At 35.6% G+C, this 25291-nt stretch overlaps 1 protein-coding gene across 2 annotated transcripts in view; it reads left to right on the top strand.

Moving 5' to 3' along the window:
- BCAS3 (BCAS3 microtubule associated cell migration factor) overlaps nucleotides 1-25291 on the top strand; it is a 2220355-nt gene that overhangs the window by 1198353 nt on the left and 996711 nt on the right. Inside the window, exon 17 of one of the 2 annotated variants that reach the window (XM_053707348.1) lies at nucleotides 18901-18945. The exons of the other annotated variant lie outside the window; for it this stretch is intronic. Within the exon in view, the coding sequence (XP_053563323.1) occupies nucleotides 18901-18945 (45 nt within the window). The remainder of the gene's footprint in view (nucleotides 1-18900; nucleotides 18946-25291) is intronic. 2 annotated transcript variants of the gene reach the window in all.

Below are 25291 nucleotides of genomic sequence, written 5' to 3'. Positions count from 1 at the left end.
ATCAGGGAGTTGGGAGGGTAATATTTATACTAGAATACTATTACTATTGTCAGCTAATTAACCCCTTAACTGCTGGGAATTTCAGAAGTGTGGTGCGCACCTGCAATTAGCAGCCTTCTTATTACCAAAAAGCAATGATAAAGCCATGCATGTCTGCTAATTGTTAACAAAGGGGATCCCAGATCAGCTTTTACAACCATTTGTGTTATGACTGCAGTAGCTGTGTATAATAATCTCAGTGAGAAAGCCAAAGTTTGTGAAAAAGTACCAAATTGGGCCTAGATCAATACCTTGGGTTGTCTATTTAAAAGAAATATATAGGTCTGATAGGATTATAAAGAAAATGAGGCTGTATTTCTGTTTAGTGACAGCAAAAATGCTACAATTTCTCCGGTACTTTGAGCAAGTTTTTCTCTAAAATTCCCAGTGTTGAAAGGGTTAAAGTTGTGATGTTGCTGTGATTTTGTTTAGCACACTTTCAGTTTCACTAACGTGTTTTATTGAATTTATATTGATGACCATATCTCCAGAAGGATATAAATAAATGAGAAACTCTTTAAAAGAGGCAATATATGATCATGAAATGGTTAACTGACAGCAGCATTTTAGTACAGCAGCATTTTAGTACATGTACTGTATTAATGAGAGCCTTCCTTTATATTTGACTTTAATTTGCAAAAACTGTACCTTTAACTTGTTGCCATATTAATATATCAATAGAAATGCTAAAACTCTACAAAGTAGCTTAGATCATCTTTTTGGACACTCGTATTGGCAACATAAAGTAAATTTGTTCAGCGTCAGCTAAAAGGTGTCCTGATCATTTGTCTTGTTTCTACTTGGCTGGTTTTATTCCTTTTTTGTTGGTCCCTAAGTTAAATCTGTGATTGAAACCTGAAGCTGAGGAATGTGATACAGATTTACAAAAACATAACTTTAGAAAATACAACCTATAGTTGTTCCATTACAATGTCTATTTTCTTGAGGAGCAACCCTCATACAACTTACCCAGAAGTTTGTGTAATTCTTACGGTCACTTTGTATTAATTGTAATTACTGGCAACAATTAGCTCTTTACATCTGTGTATTCCCTGAGAAGTTATATGTATATGAAAACCTTCTTAGTAGGACAAACTACTGCTCAAACCCACACGCTGTTACAAAGCGGTCTGCTAAGCTGTCTGTGCTGTGCAACCATCATAAACTGCTTTCTACATTCTGCAGAAGGAATGGCCACTAGGAAGATAGCCAGGAGGTATGAACATTATAGGTACAGTGGACTTATAATAAGGTCCATCCAACTTATTAGCTCTCCAGAATAAAAAAAAAACACAATTCATGTCTTCCAGTTGGCAATATATAGGTAACATGTTGATGACAAGTACCCGCTAAAATATACAGGGAGGGAAGACAGTTCATTTTGAACAGTCCCTTTCACCAGCCAGCTTTATACATTATTTTGCGTCTGTATTACTGCACTGCTCACTTGGCGAGAGCAGCACAGCAGGTTAAAACTGCCATTTTTACGGATCATCCACATGTACTAATTGCTTTTTGCGCTTCATTATAGAAATGAATACATGTGCAAATGATGTACTAATTTCAGTTTTAATAAATAAAGTTCAGCTTTAGCCAAGTTGTGCTGCTATGCTGAGGAGAGTGTGAGCAATACAGTAGTAAAGTAGAATAATAATAGTGGTTTGTGGAGACCGCCACTCAGCATGCTGTAATTTAGTGGGGGGGGGGGGTTTCGTACTTTAGATAATTTTTTTAAATTGTAATTAATTGTATTTAGTTTAGGTAATTAATTTAATTGTAGTGTAGTGTTAGGTGTAATTGCAACTTAGGTTAGGTTTTATTTTACAGGTAAATTTGTCTTTATTTTAACTAGGTAGCTATTAAATAGTTAATAACTATTCTACCTAGTTAAAATAAATAAAAACTTGCCTGTAAAATAAAAATAAACCCTAAGCTAGATACAATGTAACTATTAGTTATATTGTAGCTATCTTAGGGTTTATTTTACAGGTAAGTATTTAGTTTTAAATAGGAATAATTTAGTGAATTGTAGTAATTTTATTTAGAGTTATTTAAATTATATTTAAGTTAGGGGGGGTTAGGGTTAGACTTAGGTTTAGGGGTTAATAACTTTATTATAGTGGCGGGGACGTTGGGGGCGGCAGATTATCGGTTAATAAATGTAGGTAGGTGTCGGCAATGTTAGGGCCGGCAGATTAGGGGTTAATAATATTGAACTAGTGTTTGCGATGTGTAGGGGTTAATATTTAGTTTATAGGTGTTAGTGTACTTTTTAGCACTTTAGTTAAGAGTTTTATGCTATGGCGTTGTAGTGTAAAACTCTTAACTACTGACTTTAAAATGCGGTACCAGGCTTGACAGGAGAGGGTGTACTGCTCATTTTTGGTCAGACTCATAATACTGGCGCTATGCAAGTCCCATTAAAAAAAAGAGGATACGCAATTGACGTAAGTGGATTTGCGGTAATTCCGAGTCTGGCCAAAAAAAGTTAGTGGTACACCTGTACCAGCGGGCGTTACAAAGCAGCGTTGGGACCGGCCAACGTTGCTTTTTAACCCTAATGCACAACTCGTAATCTAGCCGTATGTTTTTTACAATGTTCTTATTTCTCTGTTTTTAATCCTATTCAGTTTGTACACTATTTCACTCTTACCCCTGTTATTACCCCCCCCCCCCCTCTGCTTAACTACTCGGCTAAAACCACTCCCTTCATTCCCTGGACCCCTCAAGCTGAACATTTACCCTAAGCTTTATTACTCAGAATCACTTCTCTCAGACATCCCAGCTAACCTAAAGCATCTGACCACTGCCTGCATAAAAACTTTATTTCACAGAGAACTTTAACCACCCCCCAGCCTGATGTTTACTCTTATTATATAACCACTCTTAATTGCTCTCAGGTGAAACTATCACAGTTGATCTGATTGCAGTGAAGGTTTAACTGCAATTGCTCACTCTGCCACATAACTTTTTCACTTCCCCTACTTTTATTTATACAGCTATATTGCTCCATACATTTAAGTGTAATAACATTCTGCACTTTGCATCTTCCTCGCACTGCTCTTAGCACACAAATTCTTCCATTTACAGATTCATTCTTTCTAACTCATAATATACGTTAAAGGGACAGTCAACACCAGCATTTTTGTTGTTTTAAAAGATAGATAATCCCTTAATTACCCATTTCCCAGTTTTGCATAATCAACACAGTTATATTTATACACGTTTTACCTCTGTAATTACCTTGTATCTAAGCCTCTGCAGACTGCCCCCTTATTTCAGTTCTTTTCACAGACTTGCATTTTAGCCAATCAGTGCTCACTCCTCTGTAAATTCACGTGCATGAGCTCAATGTTATCTATTTGAAACACATGAACTAACCCCTCTAGTGGTCAAAATACATTCAGATTAGAGGTGGCCTTCAAGGTCTAAGAAATTAGCATATGAACCTCCTAGGTTTAGCGTTTAACTAAGAATACCAAGAGAACAAAGCAAAATTGGTGATAAATGTAAATTGGAAAGTTGTTTAAAATTGCATGCCCTATTTGAATCATGAAAGTTTTTTTTGGACTTGACTGTCCTTTTAACCATGTTTCTGATTTTTCTTCCTACTCACCTTCTGTGTCACTCCCTGTCCTTTAGATTATAAACCTGATAGCCTTTATACATAGGCCTCTCTGTATAATTGCTCGTATCATTGATTGTGCTCAAGGGCAAGGCATTCTCCTCTTCTTGTTTAAAGGGACAGTCTTCACCAGAATTTGTATTGTTTTAAAAGATAGGTAATCCCTTTATTATCCGTTCCCCAGTTTTGCATAACCAGCACAGTTATATTAATATACTTTTTAACTCTGTGATTACTTTGTATCAAAGCCTCTGACTGCCCCCTGATCACATGACTTTTTATTTATTATCTATTGAATTACATTTTAGCCAATTATTGCTGTGTTGTGCTGACTCTTAAATAACTCCACAGGTCATGAGCACAATGTTATCTATATGGTTCACATGAACTAGCAGTCTCCTGTTTTGAAAAGCAAATAAAAAAGCATGTGATAAGAGGCTGTCTGTAGTGGCTTAGAAACAGGCAGAAATTTAGAGGTTTAAATGCTATAAAGTATATTAATATAACTGTTAGTTGTGCAAAGCTGGGGAATGGGTAGTAAAGGTGTTATCTATCTTTTTAAACAATAGTGTAGACTGTCCAATTAAGTTTGTCAATGTAACTATTGTGGTGATTTACCCTCACAAATGTAACCTACCCTACTATACTTGTTAGCGTATGTATTGTAATGAATGTACTTTACTTTGTATAGTGCTGAAGAATCTGTTGGCGCTTTATAGGTAGCCATTAATAGTAATAATAAGAATATATATCAAGGTTTTCTGGAATTCTCCTGCCTCTAATGTGAATTTGCAAGATTCATCCTTTTATATACACCTCGATGTCCTGGGACATGGAATTATGATGTTATTATGACAGTGTTGGTGGCTAATGGTAAATACATGTTGCCATTATAAAAGAGATCATTGAGGTAGTGCACACTTTTTACTGTGAACCTTGATCTCTTCAGTGAGTGGTTGACTGGTAGCAAGAAAATATTTAGGGCTAGATTACAAGTGGAGCGTTTTTTTTTAACGTGCGCCTGTAAATTTGCCTGTTTACAAGCGCACGTTAAATAACCAGCCATTACATGTGGCTAGTTAATGCTTGTGCAAGCTCGCGGGAGCACTTTGTGCTTAACGCAATTAACCACAGGTCAGACCTCTGGTTAATAAAAAAAAATGTCCCCCAGTTGCCCCCCAAATAAAGTGTACAGTTCCTATTATAAAATAAAAAATATGAGCATTTTTATTTTAAAAATAACTGCACAAAGCAGTTATAAGGGGTTTAAGTGAGAGGATGTGTGGTGTTAAAAAAAAAAGGCACTGAAAAGTGCCTTTACATTGCGGTCTATGGGGACTGTGTTTTCACTGTTAATATAGATTTATATGCTTGTATACATATATATATATTTATATGTTAATATGTGTATATACACATATGAACACATAAATTATATGTATTTATTCAAATAAATATGTATTTTGAATTTACTGTCCAATGATGTGCAATGATGTACCCCCTGCGCTGCACTAGGTTCTTTGCAGTGTCTCATGGCATCAGAACGAGGCTCTCATTGGAGCCTATAGAAGCGGGCTTTTGTGAGCGCAAAGCTTCCAGGCAATGCGAACGCGAGGTAGTGTTCGCATGGCACTTACCTTATAATACCAGTGCACATTTGCGTGTGCAGGTATTAATGGGTGGAGCGCAAATAACGCGCTTGCAAAAGCCCAATTTAGCGATCCACTCGTAATCTAGCCCTTAAATTGGAGGACATTATCTGACTCCTCATTTACTGATGGTGAGTCAAACATGTAATAAGATCATCCGCTATTGATTTCTTTGATTCAGAACGATATGTTATCTGGAGTGGAAATCTTGTGAAGAAGAGAGCCCATCTGGTTTGACGTGGGCACAGTCGCCTGACTGATTAAAAATACTACAGATTCTTATGACCTGTGTACACAATGATTGGGTGAGATGATCCTTCTAAGTGTTGCCACTCCTCTAATGCGTATTTGATTGTGAGAAGCTCTCTATCTCCTACATCATAAATGACTTTGGATGATGGTAGTTTTCCTGAATAGAAAAATAACACAGCCATTTCTGAAGCATCTACCTCTACAATTAAAGGTTGGTCCTCCTTTGGTTGGATAAGAAGAGGTGCAGAGGTAAACATATGTTTTAAGTCTGAGCTGCTTAACCCAGTGGAACTGGACGTTCTTTTTAGTTAATTTGGTTATTGGAGACACTACCTGGGAGAAATTCCTGATAAATCTCTGATAGAAATTAGCAAACCACACATACCACATTATAGCTGCTTTGTTTGTGGGAGTGGGCCAATCTATAATAGCTTGGATCTTTCTTGGGTCCATACTGATTGATCAGGAGAAAGGATGTAATCTAACAATTCAATGGAAGTGATTTCCAATTTAGCATATAGTTGGTACTGCCTCAATCTTAGAAGTACTGTAAAAACATGTTGTTCATTTTCTTGCAGACTCCTTGAGTAAATCAGGATAGCTTCCAAGTAAACCACAAGGAATGTGCCTAGTAGATCCTGGAAGATATCATTAAGAATGTGCTGCAAGGTTGCAGGAGCATTACAGAGCTGAAATGGCATTACAGGTGTTCAAAGTGGCAGTAGCGCCTGCAAAATGTAGTCTTCCACTCATGGCCTTCCTCCTTCTCCAGACAAGTGTTTTAGAAACTGTGGGGAGAGGGGGCCCTATTACAAATTTAGTAGATTTTCACATTTAAGCAAATATACTTGACAGACATAATTAACATAATGGAAAAGGTTGTCAGTATTAAGCTAGATATTCTTTAATCTCTCTCTTGAATGGCCTGTTTCCTTGCCTTGCCTGTCTAATGTTATTACCAACATTAGCAAGCTTTAAATTCTGCAACATTGAAAGCAGAAAATAACAGCTTTGATAGGTTATACTGTACTTATATTGGGAAATAGGAGTTTTCTGAATGAAAAAGCAATACTACTATTAAATGGTCTAATTCATGCAATTGAGGCTTGTGGGTATGGTGGAGATCTAGGTCCAATATTTCTTAAATTATGTCAAGTAGTGTCATTTCAATGGACTATCACTTTGTGAGAGTTTTTCTTTCTATACATAGCCTAGTTGCTGAAAAAAGCACTATAAATGAATGGCTTGGGGTTTTAGTTACAGTTTGGTAACTGATTTGTAATGTAGTGTTTCTACCAGGACCTATTTAGGGCAAGAGAGTATTAGTGGAGCGCTATTTAGCACTTTTGATAGAGCTCTAATTCTGCTATAAGTAAACTTTTTTGCACGTGTCTGGTTGCGCTCGTATTATGATATATATATATAACACACAGAGAAAGTCAGCACTCACTCACAAGCTCTCAGCTAAGATTTAAATGCAAAATGGAAAGGTTAGTTAACGCATCTGGCCAAATGGGACAAGCCCAGGTACCACGTCAAGGTCCTTTCCAATACCTAGGACCCTAAAACAGCCACACAATGCAAGCTCTCAAATCCAAACAAACTGGGAACAAGGGAAGGGTGCACAGGCTTATGTAATCACCTGCACTCTCATACCGGACCGGGTACACATCCCATGACCCTGCAACATGCTCAGCCCTGGGTGCTCACGGGCACTCGCAGGAAGCTGTGCTGTCCCCAGAGTCACAGGTAGTTAACCCCAGACAGGTCTGATTGCACGAACCATAGGGAAAATTACAAAACAAATTAATACAACACACAGAGAAAGTCCTGCACTCTATTATGTAACTGTATTGTGTAATGTATTTTTGATTTGTTGTGTGTCACTTTTTACGCTAAACAGTTGACCACAGCTCGAAGAATACAGTACTCAGACAAGCTGTGATCCACTCGTAATCTGGCCCTTAATGGACACATCACCTGGCTGAACACCCAGCTCAAAGTTAAGCCAATATTAAGCTAAAATTAGTTAATATTACATTTTCTTCATGTTTCTTGCACAAATTTTCATAAAATTTTCATTAAATGCTTCTTGCACAAATTATCATTAAAGCTATGTATGTTAAATTAAGCACTTCATTTGTATTTTGGATAGCTTAAGTGAGATGTAAAATAACAGGACATTTTATAATATTGCTGGCTGGCAAACCTTTCTGTGAAGAACAATGTGATGGATTATAAAGAGATTGGCAATGTGTACAAACGAGCTCCAAACTGTGCCACCATCCCCAATAGTGTAGAGAAACCTGTGATAGCCCAGCTGGAAGAACGTATAGGTAAACAAAACCAACTGAACCCTGATTTAGTCTCACTTGGAACCTTATTGTGACATGGATCCAAAACAGATCTCTATAACACCTGGAATAGCACTGCCATTTTATCACAAACAACATTTGTCAATCACCATAAATGGGAAAACAGTAAGAAGATTCTGTTATACCTGAACTGCTTTGTTCATATTGCAACGGGGATTGTTGTCTACATTTACACTGGTGTTTAGATGGTTTGTAGTTATCATTATCTTATTTTGTTGCAATAAATGAAAGAAGTTTCTACAAACTCCCATTCACAGTTATAGGGGAAATCTTCCTTTCAATGTCCTAGAGGAAATAATTACTATTTTAAGGGACATGAAACCTAAATTTTTCTTTCACAATACAGATAGAGCATGTCATTTTAAACAACTTTCTACTTCACTTCTATTATCAAATGTTCTTTATTCTCTTGGTATCTTTTGTTGAAAAGCAGGGACGCCTGTCCTTACAACATAGGAGACACTTATTTTTACAAAAGGGGAAAGATGCAAAAGATGACTTCAGTTCTTATTAGACAGTTGATGTAAGGTAGTGAAGAAGTGGGTAGATTTGTGGATCTTCTGGTAATTTTTTATGGCCCAACAGTCTTAAAAAGCAGGACATTTTAGAAGCCCTGGATTTCATATGTGAAAGAGAATAAGCTGGAAACAAAAGATACCTTGCATTTCTTTTTTTCTATACTTGGACTGGAGGCTGTCATTGGTTTCATGGAAATATCAGTTTAACAGCAGTAGTAGTAGAAAGCTAAATCTGTGCTACTTACACTCAGAAGGGTTTTACTTCCTGCATTAGCTTATGACACCACAATTATTTGAAAATATACAGCATAATTCTATTGTCTGTGTCCTATATACTAAACACAAAGATCTGTATTTGGTTTACTTGTGTCCTGTTCTTTTCTATCATAGCTGTCAAGATGCTTTTAGGTTGATAGTGGTTTGTTGCTAAAGTGTTTCAGAGTTATTGTCTTGGAATTTGTGATTTATAGTTAAAACACTCTTACAGATCATTTTTTATTTTGTTTCACATGCTGTATACTGTACTATTCAGATCTCCCAACTGTCCCTATTTGAGATGGTCGGTCCCTAATTCTGAGCTCTTCTCCTGCTGTCCCTCTGAGAAAGCCATAGGACCCTATTTGAAGAATTTCCCTTATCCCCCCCCCCATGGACCAACAAAATGCGCCCACAAACCACACATTCACACCCAACGACCCCCAGGCATACTCATGACCCGCCCCTCCAAACACAGCCCCACCCATAAAATGGCAACTGCCCTCCCTCCTCAATCCTTTGAGTCCTTAATACCCAGCCACAAATGTTGGGAGGTATGGCATCATCTTTGTCTTTTAGGTCAAAGAGCCAGTGTTCTATTTGTCTTATTATTTTGTGTTTTAGAATTGCTTTAAAGGTTCTGTTATATCCCCATAGCATTAGGCTACAGCACTAATTAGTGTATCTCTCAACAGTTCCTCATAAACTAGGTTAAATGTCCCTTTTACTTTATAGTAGCATAAACTTTATGACAAGATGACTATTTTAGTGAGGGTTGTTGGTACAACCATCAATGAAATCTGTGCTGAACAAACAGCTAATGTGTTCTAAACGGATGGTCCCATTTTATAATGTCATTAAATGTCTTATAATCTTTATTAGAAAACCACCAGTGTTTATTTGTGTATTTATTTAATATTGATTGCTTATGTTACTAAACTAATTATATTTGTTACTAAACAAATTATATTTGTTTCATGCCTAACATTTATTTTGCCCTTTTGTACAAATAAATGATAAAGATAATTTGTTTTTTAATTATTTGCACATTGGTTATTAAATTGTGAGTTATTTTGTTCAGTTTGTTGGTAGTTGAAGCCATTATGCTTATAACCACAATGTGTTTAGATCCCATGTGTTTTGACATTGCCATCTTATTGTCGTCAAATGTGACCATCTGGTGCTGTCAATTCAAGAAAACACTGTCTCATCATTTGCGTAGAGCCATTTTGTCAGTGCACTGAGCAGAAGTTTGTCAGATTGCTTTGTCAAAAATGTCAAAGAATGCAGCTAAACAATCATTTACATTAACCTATTGAATAATAAAAAATACACAAACCTTTGTTTGGGGGTTTTTATTTGCTCAAAACATTAAACAGCTTAAATTTTATACAAGGCTAACAATCCTATGTGTAAATATAAGCTCACTACAGATCGTTCTTCATTTATTTTATTTCACATAGTATTTATTAAAAACATTATGAAATCTTTAAAAATAAAATGCATTCCATAGTATGGTTAAAATATTTTAATAAAAAAATGTGTTCAAATTTTAATAGGCTTTCATTTCATAGGTCACATGACTAAGTTTGAGCAAGTTAAAGGGACAGTCTAGGCCAAAATAAACTTTCATGATTCAGATAGAGCATGTAATTTTAAACAATTTTCCAATTTACTTTTATCACCAATTTTGCTTTGTTCTCTTGCTATTCTTAGTTGAAAGCTTAACCTATGAGGTTCATATGCTAATTTCTTAGACCTTGAAGCCCACCTCTTTCAGATTGCATTTTAACAGTTTTTCACCACTAGAGGGTGTTAGTTCACATATTTCATATAGATAACACTGTGCTCGTGCACGTGAAGTAATCTGGGAGCAGGCACTGATTGGCTAGACTGCAATCTGAAAAAAGGGGCAGTTTGCAGAGGCTTAGATACAAGATAATCACAGAGGGTTAAAAGTATATTATTATAACTGTGTTGGTTGTGCAAAACTGGGGAATGGGTAATAAAGGGATTATCTATCTTTTAAAACAATAAAAATTCTGGTGTAGACTGTCCCTTTAACATTTCAAGAGATCGTAAAGTGAAAATGAATGTTTCACTATTCAGCATGATTGCATGCAATATTAAACAACATTCCAATGTACTTCTATTATCTAATTGAGTTTTTTCTCTTAGTATCCTTTGTTGAAGGTGCAGCAGTGCACTACTGGGATCTAGCTGCTGATTGGTGGCTGCACATATATGCTTTTTGTCATTGGCTCACCTATAGTGTTCAGTTATGTCCCAGTAGTACATTGTTGTTCCTTCAACAAAGGGTACAAAGAAAATCAAGCACATTTTAATATTAAAAGTAAATTGGAAACTTTAAAACTTTATGTTCTATCTGAATCACACAATAAATTGTTTGTGTTTGATCAGCCTTAGGAACCTTCCTGGACTGTCATTCTCTACATTACAGACACTTCAAATAAACTCAGAAGCAAGATATCCCACCTATTCCCACCAACATGCTTCTGGCTGTGATTTTTTGATGTATATACTAATAGAATGATAATATTCAGTGCACTTATTATAAATTTCTCGTCTTCACCTTTGAACACTAACATTTACATGTTGTGGTCTTTCCCTTTAGCTTAGCCTTATTCGACTTAGTTACCATCAGTATCACAGCCTCTACCTACAGCTTAGCAGGGACTCTTAAAACCACTGTTCTTAAATGTCTGCAACATTATAGGCATCTGGTCCTATCTAGTAGAATCTCCTTCTTGAGAGTCATTTTAAACCCTTCCATGATGACTTTTCTAATTTCACTATACAAAACAATCTGCTTATTCAACCTCTAAAAGGACCCAAATCTGTTTATATAACAAATTGCCTGTTGTGCCTTTACATTAATGACCTTCTTTAAAATACATATCTTACAGCTTTACTTTCTCCATCATTAGGAGCATGCTCTTCAACAATAGTCTCAAGTTGTCCTGTCTCTTACATTGTATTACTTTTTCAACTCATCGAGTGATGAAATGCAACTTGTGGTAGGCTTCACATGTGGGGAACAATCTTTTGGGCAGAATTATGCAGAGTTGTGCAAATTGTATGGTCTTCTGAAGAGGCTACTGGTTTTATCAATATCCCTGGGACTCATGGTGATATACCACACCCTACTTTAATAACAAGAATCTCTCTCCTAGGTTGTACTGTTCTTTTACAGTCAGACAGTACCTCTGTAATAACTTACATTAATGATCAATTCATACAGCATGGACAGTCTTGTGGTTATACATGAAGTGTCCAAGATCCAGACCTCAGTGGATTGACATTCCCCAGTCCTTTCAGTGGGGGTGGATAAATGGTAAGGAGAGAGTTGGCCCTTCTGCATTTCTTTCTCTATGCAAAATCTAATGGTATCTATCTAAAACCTCAAGGTTCCTTTGTAGATATCCAGAACCAAAGATCCTCAGGGTGTCATTCTGGATATACTGGCTATCTCTTAGCAATTTATACTAGCTTATATTTACCCTCCTACTGTCATTGTGCTTATAGTACTGCACATATCTTCCCTTTGTTTTGCTGATCTCATTCTTTATCTATCAATCTCTGCGCTTAGTTCTTTTATATTCGTCTTCTGAATTTTGTGTTTCTGAAATGTTAATACTGTGATCCTTATTCAAGGTCTATACCCTGTTTTTGGTGCATGTGACTATTTTTTCTCTCTACCTTTCAAGGTTTGCCTCAGGTTCCACGCACCCATTTTTAGCTGTTATGTCTATGGTATTTCATTCTTACTTTTGAAATCATCTAATTTTTACCTGACATGTCCTGGTTCCCATTGTTTGGCATCTCCTTTTTCCATTCTTACCTTCTTTTCCTTATATCAGTATTTTTCTAATGTAAGGATGTAATTATTTTTTTAAATGTACAAATAGATTGATAGCTAATAACAATGTATCCTTCAATGGTTTGATGCTTTCATTTTGCTGATTTCTTTGTGCACCACCTGATAATATGGATGAACTCTGTCATGCGTTTGATTGGTGAACTTGTACAGGCATCCTTTTTCATGCAGCAGAAGGAACTTTAAAAGGACAGTCAACACCAGAAGTTTTGTTGTTTTTAAAGATAGATAATCGTTTAATTATCAGTTATTATTATCAGTTCTAATAATACATGTTTTACCTCTGTGATTACCTTATATCTATGCCTCTGCAGACTGCCCCCTTATTTCAGTTCTTTTGACAGACTAGCATTTTAGCCAGTCAGTGCTCATTCCTCTGTAAATTCACGTGCATGAGCTCAAGGTTATTTATATGAAACACATGAACTAACACCCTCTAGTGGTAAAAAACTGTCAAATGCAGAGGCGGCATTCAAGGTCTAAGAAAGTAGCATATGAACCTCCTAGGTTTAGCTTTCAACTAAGAATACAAAGAGTACAAAACAAAATTGGTGATACAAGTAAATTGTAAAGTTGTTTAAAATGACATGCCCTATTTGAATCATTAACATTTTTTTGGGGACTTGACTGTCCCTTTAAGAGGCATAAGAAGAAACAATGTATAGGTTGTTCACATGTCTGTTATCTGTCTAATCAACATGTATATCTACACATTAAAGTGCATAAAGAGCCATAAGCATTATTCAGCATGTCCTATTTCAGTGTATCGTTACTTGGCAGAATTAGACAGTGCAGCGTATAAATGTTCAGCATCATTATTGGTTTATAGGCACCCATCATCATTATACTGCACAGTCTCTTCTGTTTTTAGTGTATGAACCCTCAACATCATTATACAGTGCAGTATATATGTTATCAGTGTATAGTTACTCTGCATTAATTATACCGTGCAGCATATTTATTAGTGCATAAATGCCTTGCATTATCATATAGAGCAGAGTGTTGTGTTTATTAGTGTATAGATGTATTGCAATTCCATATAGTGCAGTGTTGTGTTTATTATTGTTTAGATGCCTTGTATTATCATAAAGTGCAGAGTGGTATGTTTATTAGTGTATCAGTTTTGATTATCATCACTACGCAGTGGTACTTGTCCAATAAAAATGTGATTTGTACTGGATCCCTTGTCAAAACTTGCCAGTACTCCACTACAAGTTAATGTGATCTGTTGTAGGGCTTAAACAATTATACTTATGGGAAAATTTACCAAGATGTATTTACAGCATCTGAGAACTTGCAGTTCATTCAAGCTTTTTCATAAGGGAGTCTACAGCCTTATCCTAGGTGGTAGAGATAAAATTCATGTTTGAGGTGAATGCAGTCCCTGCTGTCATCAAATTGGTTGCCCAAGAGCAGGGGGCAGGATTTAACAAAAGAGCCAAGAGGCAATTACCAGCAGACAGGTTCCTCTGCTTGAGAGCTTGTCCGTCTGCTGCTTGATACGTTTTTCTGTTAGACATGTTAGTATCAGTTTAGCTATAATGGTGACAAAGGACATAAGGTAATCCTGCTCCAGGTTGTGTGTGTTTTATTTATTGTCACCACTATTTAATTATGCAATGCCACCACTAATTTGCTATGTTGTGCAGAGCCACCACTTTGGTATGTTATGCCATGCAGAAATTAACCATTATAGATATTATAGTCAAGAATTTGATGTTATAAAGGAAATCTATTTTCTTGATCATTGAGATATCTATAGCTGCTTAACACATCACTAGAACATTTTGTACATAATTTCTTGGGGGACGGACAAAAAATGAGTTTTCACCTGTGTAGCCAAAAATTCTAGCACCGGTCCTGGGGTTAGAATATATTTACATTTCAACAGTCTACTTCTATTAGCTTCACATAAAAAATGTAAAATACTTATAGCAAATAATGCAGCAAGGAGTGAGAGGCACATCCGCTCAGCTAAAGGCTGGTTGCTAACAGTCCAGAGTATGAGGATGAGTCCTGAAAATGAAAAATAGCAAATTTAACATGAGGTGCTGCAAGGTTGAAGCAAACTAGTTATGAAAGCGCAGTCCTTTATTTGGCACACAAGGTAGTTGTAACAAAATGTACTGCAAGGCTGGAGCAAACTGTTGCTAACTACACTATTCAGCAAACTAAATAAGGTATTACACATGTATTCAGCATACAATAATCACAACCTGGTGTTCAACAGAGTAATACACATAAATTCAGGCAGCAAACAAATGTAAAGTGTTTACCAGAAGTCAACAAAGAACAAACAGGTTATATTTGTGTATTTAGTAGTGATAGAAAGGCAGGGTCAAAAGGCATAAAGGGTTCATAGATAGAAGTCAACAAAAATATAATAAAACCCAGTACACAGACAGACTGGCTCAATACACAAGCATGAGAGAGCAAGTTTTAAAGACCATGTCTAACAACACTTGCAGTCAGTTGTAAACTCAAAGCAGAAAAGCGTAAACCTGGCTTGAATGTCAGATTCAAAGACAGTGCCACCAATTGGTATGAGTAATTTGTCCACACGAGTGTCTTGCACTTGTTGTCTCCACCCTTCGATTGTGGGAATGGATATTTTCTATAAGCTCAACCTTAATTTTGCACTATAATTTAACTGTAATTAAGTGTGCACATCAGATATAAGACAATATAGCTCTGTAATGTGGTAGAATAATGCCATTTGATTTGTAATTATATTTTTCCACCCCAAAGAACGAGTGTCTTGCACTTGTTGTCTCTACCCTTCGATTGTGGGAATGGATATTTTCTATAAGCTTGGCCTTAATTTTGTACTATAATTTAAAACTCGTAATCTAGGTGAAAGTTTTTAAATGCAGGTAAATTATTAAGTGGGTAATGTAAAATCAATTGCATAATAGAAACAATTGCCTTTACCTGTACAATGAAGCATCTCTAGATTTTATACGAAGTCTGGCTGTAGCACAACTAACAATGCATCTGTTCACTATTGTTGTCTTTAATAAGTTGACCAAAGCTCAAACTCACTAGTCCTGTAAATTAATACTCCAGCCTATCACCAAATGTTGTACATTTAAGATGAAAACTAAAAAGCATAGCTTTTATTATTAAAATTGCAATATACTTTGCATATTCTTCTACTTGCATAACTGTTCATATATTTGAACTAGAGGATTATAGATTTTAAGTGAAATATGTATATTTGGAAAGCAAGGTGAAAACAGGCATGAACACAAGAAACATTTTTTTTTTTTTTTATTTTCATTAGGGTGAGAACCACCAAGTTGAATCAGAATGCTGATGTCTACAACATGTTCAGCTGAGCTGATATTAAAGACTGCATTTGATGTAAAGCTCACTATGGACTAGATTATAAGTGGAGCGCAATATTGTTGTTCTTTTGACCCATTTTGCCAAAGGAAAGGAAGTTGCCTAATAATTATGCACACCTGATATAGGGTGTTGATGTCATTAGACCACACCCCTTCTCATTACAGAGATGCACATCACCTAATATGCTTAATTGGTAGTAGGCTTTCGAGCCTATACAGCTTGGAGTAAGACAACATGCATAAAGAGGATGATGTGGTCAAAATACTCATTTGCCTAATAATTCTGCACTCCCTGTATTGTGTCCGATCAATTACCACAACCTAGCCATCCCACATCTTTGGAGATAGAAATCCTCTTCAAACCTGAAAAAATTATGAGTTAAAAGGAACAAACTATCTCTAACAATGAATATATATAAGATATATATATATATATCTTATGTGGCAATAAGTCCAGTATGCCTTTCTTCACAAAAATAGGGATTGTGACATTCAAGCAAAGTTAGAGGATTTAAATATATTAATTTCAGTAACTATCAGGTACTAACCGTATAACTATTCTTATCAGGTGGAGAACTCTGTTTGTCTGCATGTGAATTACTATCAAATGCATATAATTCAGAAAAATCTCACATAAAATGCATTATATTCCATTTAAAAGCTTATGTCAAATTAAAATCCCCTCTGCTTAGTAATATGCACCTTAATGTCTGAGTGGGTGAGCCATGATGGGGTCTTTTAAGGCATTTTGCAATACATGGTTTGGAGACATAGTAAATCAAAGTAAATTTCCCTAATAAATGACATTGTTCCTCTATCTTTACATATTTGCAATGCATTAAGCAGAGTAAGCTGCTTTTGATTCCTTGCGGGGCAGGTTTGCACCTGTGAGCATGCTTCTCGCAATGTAAGATGCATCAATCATTGGACTGCTGCTTCTTACACTCTCCGCACCTCTGAGGTGGCAGATTGAAATCACCCCGAGCACACTCGCTTCAGTGTGTAATAGTACATACGGGCAGCAGACATATAGGGTTTGCTGCCCGTTCAAAGAGAAGCTGTGTGGACAGGTTTTCAAATTAAGAACCTTGGCCACGCAGCTCTTAGTAAATGTGGCACAAAGCATCCACCCATGTATCTTGTGGCAGAAGGTAATATCTCTGATCATTCCTTCTTTCATTTATTGAATATTTATGAGTAAGTACATCTTTATATGTGTTAAACAACCTATATCAAAGTTTTATAGTTAGTTACAGTATTATTCAAAACGTTCTCTCCTTTAATTTGTTCCCAATTAACCATTTTACCTGTTGTAGTATATGTAGTATATTTAACCTGTAGTATCCTTACTTATACTCACAGTGTCTATACCTAGGTATAGGCTATTGACAAACTATGTAAACACAGACCGCAGAAGAAATTACACTCACAGTGAGAGGTGGGAGAGGTGGAAGAGATAAAGCTCTAAAATGTTTATTTTCCATTGTTCTTTCTAAGTATTGTAGAGACACAGATAAAAAATGGAAGCATCTGAGTGATAACAAGATCTGATCTGTTTGCAAGCTTAGCCTATTTTAATAGGCTGTGGTTTCAAAGAGCAAATCCAACTATTTAATTTGCAAAAAGAAGTATAAATTAGCAATTTACCATACATTTTATACTCTATAGCTGGTATAACATTTCATAGGGAACACATTCAGGGAAAAACAATTTTACAGTGAACTGTCCCTTTAAGTTTTGTGTATTTAAACATTTCGAGTTAATTAGAATTCGTAAAATGTGTTCAGTGTGGACCTTATTTGTAATGGCTTTTCATGTCTGCCTTGGACTTAATTGTCTAGGGAAATAACTGTTATTTAGTATTTAAAGTAGAATAAAATGTACCCTCATTGCTATTTATATAGAGCTGTTAAGTTCAAAGTGACCATTTGTAACTGAGTTCCTTGGTGCAAAATCTTTCCTTCCGGAAACCAAACATAGAAAACGGTAGGCTTTACTAGTTGCTAAAACTTTACATTGCATTATAGCATATAACTGTTTCTTTAAAGGGACATGAAACCCAAAATGTTTATTTCATGATTCAGATAGAGCATACATTTTAAACAAGTTTCCAATTTACTTATAGTTTCAATTTTGCCTTATCCTCTTGGTATCTTTTGCTGAAAGAGTAGCAATGCACTACTGCAAGTTAAGCTGAATAAATTGGTAAACCAGTGACAAGAGGCATATATGTAGAGCCACAAATCAGAAGCTAGTTCTCACCTCCTGAGCCTATATAGGTATGGTTTTCAACAAAGGATAGCAAGAGAACTAAACAAATTAGATATTAGAAGTACATTGTAAAGTTGTTTAAAATTTTATGCTCTAGCTTACTGGTTTTCAAACCTGTCCTCAGGCCTCCCCAACAGGCCAGGTTTTCAGGATAACCTTCGATGAGAGCGGGTAAAATAGCCATGTTTACTAATCAGCTGATTATTTCACCTCAGCTCCAGTTCAGATATCTTCAAAATGTAAGGACAGGTTTGAAAACCAGTGCACTAGCTGAATCAAAAAGGAAAATGTTGGGTTCCATGTCTCTTTATATTTATATTTTTTATATCTAGCTATATTTGCAGCTAAAGTTATTTTGCATTACAAGCTTTTATAGTTAATCTGAAATGTAAATCCCAGTACAACAAGTTGATTGGTTAGATAAGGACTACCAAACTTTATGTGCTTTGCTCAGTAAGGGATATATGGGCATTGTAAGTCTATTCTTTCACTTATTGCTTATAGAATTAAGCTTTATATAAAGTGCAAGACAGACGTGTTCACATTATTCTATATAGTACATTACATATCAGCTGCTGGAAAGGTAGTAGTATGTGTTTTCTGAGCACAAATGCATGATTCTTACTATGATATTTTTCTAATTTGTTTACCTTCTCCCCTCCCACGTGAAGACCTTACCTGTTTGGAGCAGGATGTTTTTCCATTAAAGCTCCTTGGTAAGTTCTCAGATCAACCCCAGCATGCTTATATTTCATATTCTGTGCTGACTGTTAATAACATGTACCTCACATTCTGATTGCTGCTTGGGTTATATTCTTGATGAAGGCACCTTATTGTTGATATTACTTTCATGTAAATCTGTTATTTTGACTAAGGTAAATTATTTGCTAGAAAATACATATGGCATTGAAGGACTTGCATGCCTAGTGCTTCAATGAAATTCTTCATGAAATAACTACTGAAAAACATATTGCTTGTTCTTTACACTTAGAAATTAATCCCAAAATGTTTCTTTCATGATTCAGATAGATCACTGGTTTTCAAACCTGTCCTCAGGCCTCCCTGACAGGCCACATTTTGAGGACATCTGAACTGGAGCATAGGTGAAACAATCAGCTGATTAATAAACATGGTTATTTTACCGGCTCTCATCCAAGTTTATCCAGAAAACCTGGATTTTTGGGCAGGCCTGAGGACAGATTTGAAAACCAGTGAGATAGAGCCTACAATTTTAACAACTTTCTAATTTACTTCTATTATAACATTTATTAAGGATCTTGTTGAAGGAGCAGTTGTGTACTACTGGGAACTACCTGAACACATTGGGTGAGCCAATGACAAGAGGCTTTTATGTGTAGCCAACAATCAGCAGCTAGCTACCAGTAGTGCATTGCTGTTTCTGAGGCTACCTATGTATGCTTTTCAGAAAAGGATGCCAAGAGAATGAAAAAAATATATAAAATAAGTAAATTGTTTAAAATTACATTCTATGTTGAATTTCAGAATTGCAGGTGTGTTAGGACTGTGTTTATGTATAACTTTGGTTTCTTGTATGAACACAGTGGTATGTGCATGTATTAGTAATACTGATGTAAATGCTGTTATTCTTTTACATCAGTATATTATTGCAGGACTTTGGGATCTTTTGACACATACACATAGTTGTCTTAAAATGACTTTTAATGATTGAATTCAAATACAGGTAGCCCTCAGTTAGGTTCCAGAAGGAATGGTTGTAAATCAAAACCGCTGTAAATTGAAACCCAGTTTATAATGTAAGTCAATGGGAAGTGACAGAGATAGGTTTCAGGCCCCTCTAAAAATTGGCATAACATAATACATTATTTTTAAAGCTTTGAAATGAAGAATTTAAGTGCTAAACAGCATTATAAACCTAATAAAATAATCACACAAGACAGAATATATAATTAAACTAAGTTAAATGAACAAAAACATTTGCTAAACAGCATTATAAACCTAATAAAATGATCACAACACAGACTTCACTTGCATTTTTCTGCAAACAGTTCTTTCTATGCATTCCAATCTGGACTGATTTATAGACAGGAAGATCTTGTTCCTCTGAAATATGCTCGATAGCTCAGGTCTGGTTAAACTGATTAATTTCAGCTTGCTTGGCTTTGCTGCAACACAAGCGGACAGCTCCACCTATTGGCTATTTTAATCAATGCACTGCTTCTCAATGCTTTTCAATAGCAGTCACATGACTGAAAAAAAGGTTGTTATTCTGAAACGGTGTAAATTGAACCGTTGTAAAACGAGGGCCACCTGTATACATTTTTGATGCAGGCATCCTTTTAGTTAAATGGACAGTAAACACTCATTCTCATATAACTGCATGTAATAGACACTACTATAAAGAATAAGATGCACAGATACTAATATAAAAATCCAGTATAAAACCTTTTAAAAACTTACTTAGAATCTTCCAGTTTAGCACTGCTGATGAGGTAGTCTGTGACACCCACTGAATGGGGCTGGGTAAAGAAAAAGAGCAGACACTCCCCCTTCCCTGCATATGAAAAGACAGATAACATAAACAGAAGCCTGCGGGAGTTTGTAAATGCAATTGCGTGTATACATCTGACACTGTGGGGCTTGGTTTGGAGTCTGAAAATCAGCAAAATGTTCTTAACAAATAAGCAAAACGATACATTTTTATAAAAAGACTACCAGATGGGCTATATACTGTAAATGGATCATCTACAACACATTTATCTTTAAATGATTTTGTTATGCAATCTTTGTTAGTGTTACTTTTTAACAAATATTGCTTATAGCACACTGTAAGATTGTATTAGTATTTTACATTCTGTATTTAAAATGACAACAATGCTACAAAGTAGCAGTGATGAACTGAGGACACACACAGCTGCCTGATCTAAAACAGCAGCTCAGAAAATCACTCCATAATGACTTATAAGTAGATGAATACAACACTGCTTTGGATGCACACACTTCTATACAGTATTTGTGTATTCATTTGTAAGTGGGTATGCTTATTTATCTTCAAATAACTTATTATATCCTAAATTAATCCATTAAAAAAATACAGTTAAGAGAAAAAAATGTATACAATTCAGCAGCCAGTTTAATTATGTTGGTAGTTTATGTAAATTGAAATCACAAAAGAAATATCAAAATAAAGACCTTGAGTAATTGTAACATAATTTTGTGTGGTGATTATATAAAGCTATTTTTAAGGCCCATGTAAATTAATATTTAGCTTTAATTTATTTGAAATGAATTTCTGTGTCCTAAATGAATGCGACCAGGTTAGTTGGACAGAGTTTATACACTGCTCCTTGTGCTGTATAACATGTGACAGCAGCCACCTATCTAGATGTTGGTAGATCTTTGTTATTGAGTGTGAAGCCTTTAGCAATAAGTACACTCACCCTTCAGTTTCACAGGGAGCAGCTGCAAGGAATTACAGCCTCAGCAAAAAGCTAGTTATATAGGAATATAGTAAAGATCATTTACATGTTGGTCTTTAACAAGATTAAAAGGCTTAGATTAAAGAGGAATATATGCAACTCAGTAGAGCTTTAAATGGCCAGTTTTTTTCACAGGACTGTGTTGTGGTTTCTTTGATTCTTGTGGTGGTTCTGGAGAGCAAAAAAAAACACTTTTTAACACTCTTACATAGACATTACAGCGGAAAGAAAAATAAAGTGTTTTCTGCTTTTGCCACTCATTGCATGTTGTTTTCATTAAGGTTTTAATAAGAACCGTAATTATGACAGCATAGCGGATGGAAATTTGACAAATTATTGCATGTTGTGCATGAGCTTTCACAGAATGTGCGCTGAAGAGGCTGTCTGATGTCCCCCCAGATGTGTGTGGGGACTGGAATGGATTTCTGTTTAGTGGTTTGATCGCAGTGTTAGGCACATTTCTATGCATGCAATGTTAACAAGACTCCATGCAGTGCATATTAGTAGTATTTTCATCTGCATAAAGCAAACATAAATATTTCTGGGCATTCACAATAAAGCTGTGAACAAAATTAAAATGGCATGTACCATCTTCAATTAGTGAGCTAATCACCAGCTGTGAATGCTATTTAGGTCTTGTAACTGAAAGTCTGAGCTCTTCACTAGACTTATTTTTTTAATTATAGTTACAGTGATAGTCTAAATATAGAAATAAGTAAAACAAATTGTGATTGTTGGTAGAGACAGGATTTATTGGGATTATTTTTGTTATGGGTGCTGTGGGATATGTCATTTTTTCTATGTGCCAGGGGGAGACAAATTTATATGAAACTTAGCAGCCACTGAGAACAGTTGTATATGTTTTTTAGCTACTAGAGAATTAATGTATAGATAAAGAATGATCAAACAAAAGTGGTAGTTATTATTCCTTAGGTCCCAGTCTTTGTCATGCCCTCTTGTATGCCATTCTATCCTTTCATATAAGGTACGCTATATAGAATAATGAGTCTCACTATTGTTCTTGTCTTGTAACAGAATAACAGTAGAGCACCTTCATAGTCTACTTAATACTGTCTTGGGCACTCACTTAAAATAAGCATTCAACACGAAGAAACTACAGTAAAAACATTAAACACTAAATTAATGTTAGATAGAATAAAGCATTTAACGAAAAGATTAGTCTGAGAATAACATGTAGACAGATTTTTTTATAGTGTAATTGTTTAAATATTGACAAAATAAGTGTAGAGTTTTAGTGTCTATAAAACAATGGGAGCTGCCATGTTGTAACTTAGGTTACCTTCTCTGCTGTGGTCAATTAGGGACAGTTATAAATAGGTCACTAGAGTGTGCAGCCAATGGTTGTGTGGAATATAACAGTGTTCTGCACTTCCATTTCTAACAGGAACTGAAAAGTACAGAATTGTCAGAATGAAATTTCAGGAAAAGGGGACAAAATAAATAATGAAAGTATATTGCAAAGTTGTTGTTTTTTATATTACCATTTCAAAGTGTTTAATGTCCCTTTAACATTAAGTGGACTATTAATATTCAATCTGGACTAGTAACTTTTCTACAGTAATATAATTTTACACACACACACGTACATTGTTTTTTTTCAATGATGTTTCAAATACAAATATAATTGATTTCACACAAAAAAGGGGGGGGATTTTTTTTTATGTTGTTCATGAAAAAAATTAGTTAAAGGGACATGAAACCCTATATGTTCCTTTCATGATTCAGATAGAGGATATCATTTTGAGCAACTTTCTTGCTTCTATTATCAATTTTTCTTAATTCTTGTGATATCATTTATTGAAAAAGAAGAAATTCCCTACTGGGAGCTAGCTGAACTCATCAGTAAGCCATTGACAGGAGGCACATATGTGCAGCCACCAATCATTAGCTAGCTCCCAGATCCTGAGCCTACCTAAGTATGTTTTTCAAGAAAGTATATCAATAAAGTAAATTAAAAAGGTGCTTAAAATTAGATGCTCTATCTGCATCATGAAAGAAAATATTTGGGTTTCATATCCCTTTAAAGAAATAATACAGTAACCTTGCAACAATGTTAAAAACCTACAAATATTCAGTTCTGAGGATTGTTGATATCATGGTGACATTGCTCTTTAATAAAGTTTTGTAATGGGCAAATTGCGTTATTTAATATTAATATTGTAGGCCATGAGATATTTGTTGTTGTGCTAATATTGTGTTACTCCCCTCACCAATATGTCTTACAAACTGCACAAGTTCATTCACAAAGAGTCACATTATTATTATCAGGTAACATTTAGAAAACTAGTCCATTAAAGGGACAGTCTACAATAGAATTGTTATTGTTTTAAAAGATAGATAATCCCTTTATTACCCATTCCCTAGTTTGGCATAACCAACACAGTTATATTAATATACTTTTTACCTCTGTGATTACCTTGTATCTAAGCATCTTCTGACAGCCCCCTGATCACATGACTTTTTATTTATTATCTATTAACTTACATTTAGTACTGTGTTGTGCTAACTCTTAAATAACTCCTCTGGCGTGAACACATTGTTATCTATATGGCCCACATGAACTAGCAGTATCCTGTTGTGAAAAGCAAATACAAAAGCATGTGATTAAGAGGCTGTCTGTAGTGGCTTAGAAACAGGCAGACATTTAGAGGTTTAAATGTTATAAAGTAAATTCATATATCAATGTTGGTTGTGCAAAGCTGGGGGATGGGTAATAAAGGCATTATCTATCTTTTTAAACAATAACAATTTTAGTGTAGACTGTCCCTTTAAGTTTAAACTTTAGTGACAATTTGGTGCCTTTATCTTGCCTGTCCTTTAAAAGCTTACATAATATTTTGATATGGAAATATGCCTGCATGTGTGTACGTCTATTCATTTCATGCTGCATGTTTAACATATTACCACCATGTCCTCCACTGCATGTGTGTACGTCTTGTCAACCATATTTGTGGCATGGATGTATCCCATACACCATATTTATTCTGGGATTAATTCTGTTTATGTGTAATGCTTTGTATGTGTAATGGATATATGTACCTTTATATTTTGCAGGAGTTAGAATTGCATTATACCATTTGATTAATGCTAGAAAATAGGTCCAAATCCTATACTGTTAATGTCTAAAAACCGATCCAATGGCCTAGATTTAACATTGGATGGACAGACAGGGGAGGACATCTCCGCCCCTGTCTGCCCGGCATCACGGCTGTTGCCCGCATTATGAGGCAAAGTGTGCATCCTCACCCCAGGAGCTGTCAATCATCATGGACAGAATAGTCTGGCGGGATTGGGTTCCGCCACTATTCAGCTTGTGTAGTAGGTTAAGAAGAAGCAATATCACAACTGCTGCTTCTTAACTCTCAGCTGCTAAAGGCGCTCCGAAGCTGCTCTCACAGCTTCTTAAATGGAACCAAATATTTGCCCCCCTTCTAACACATTAGAGTTTGCCATGGCAACATTTTGCATTCTCTGTGTATGATTTGTTCTTCTATCCCATTAGAAGTGCAGCCATTTGTGTTAGTTAAAGCCCCACAAATTACAACTATGAATCTAGATTTAATACTTGGCTTGTGTAAACACA

This window comes from Bombina bombina, chromosome 3 (assembly GCF_027579735.1).
Source record: "Bombina bombina isolate aBomBom1 chromosome 3, aBomBom1.pri, whole genome shotgun sequence".
NCBI classification, from domain to species: Eukaryota; Metazoa; Chordata; class Amphibia; order Anura; family Bombinatoridae; genus Bombina; species Bombina bombina.
Note: the sequence above shows the minus strand (reverse complement) of the source record. Positions and strands in the feature narration are given on the sequence as shown.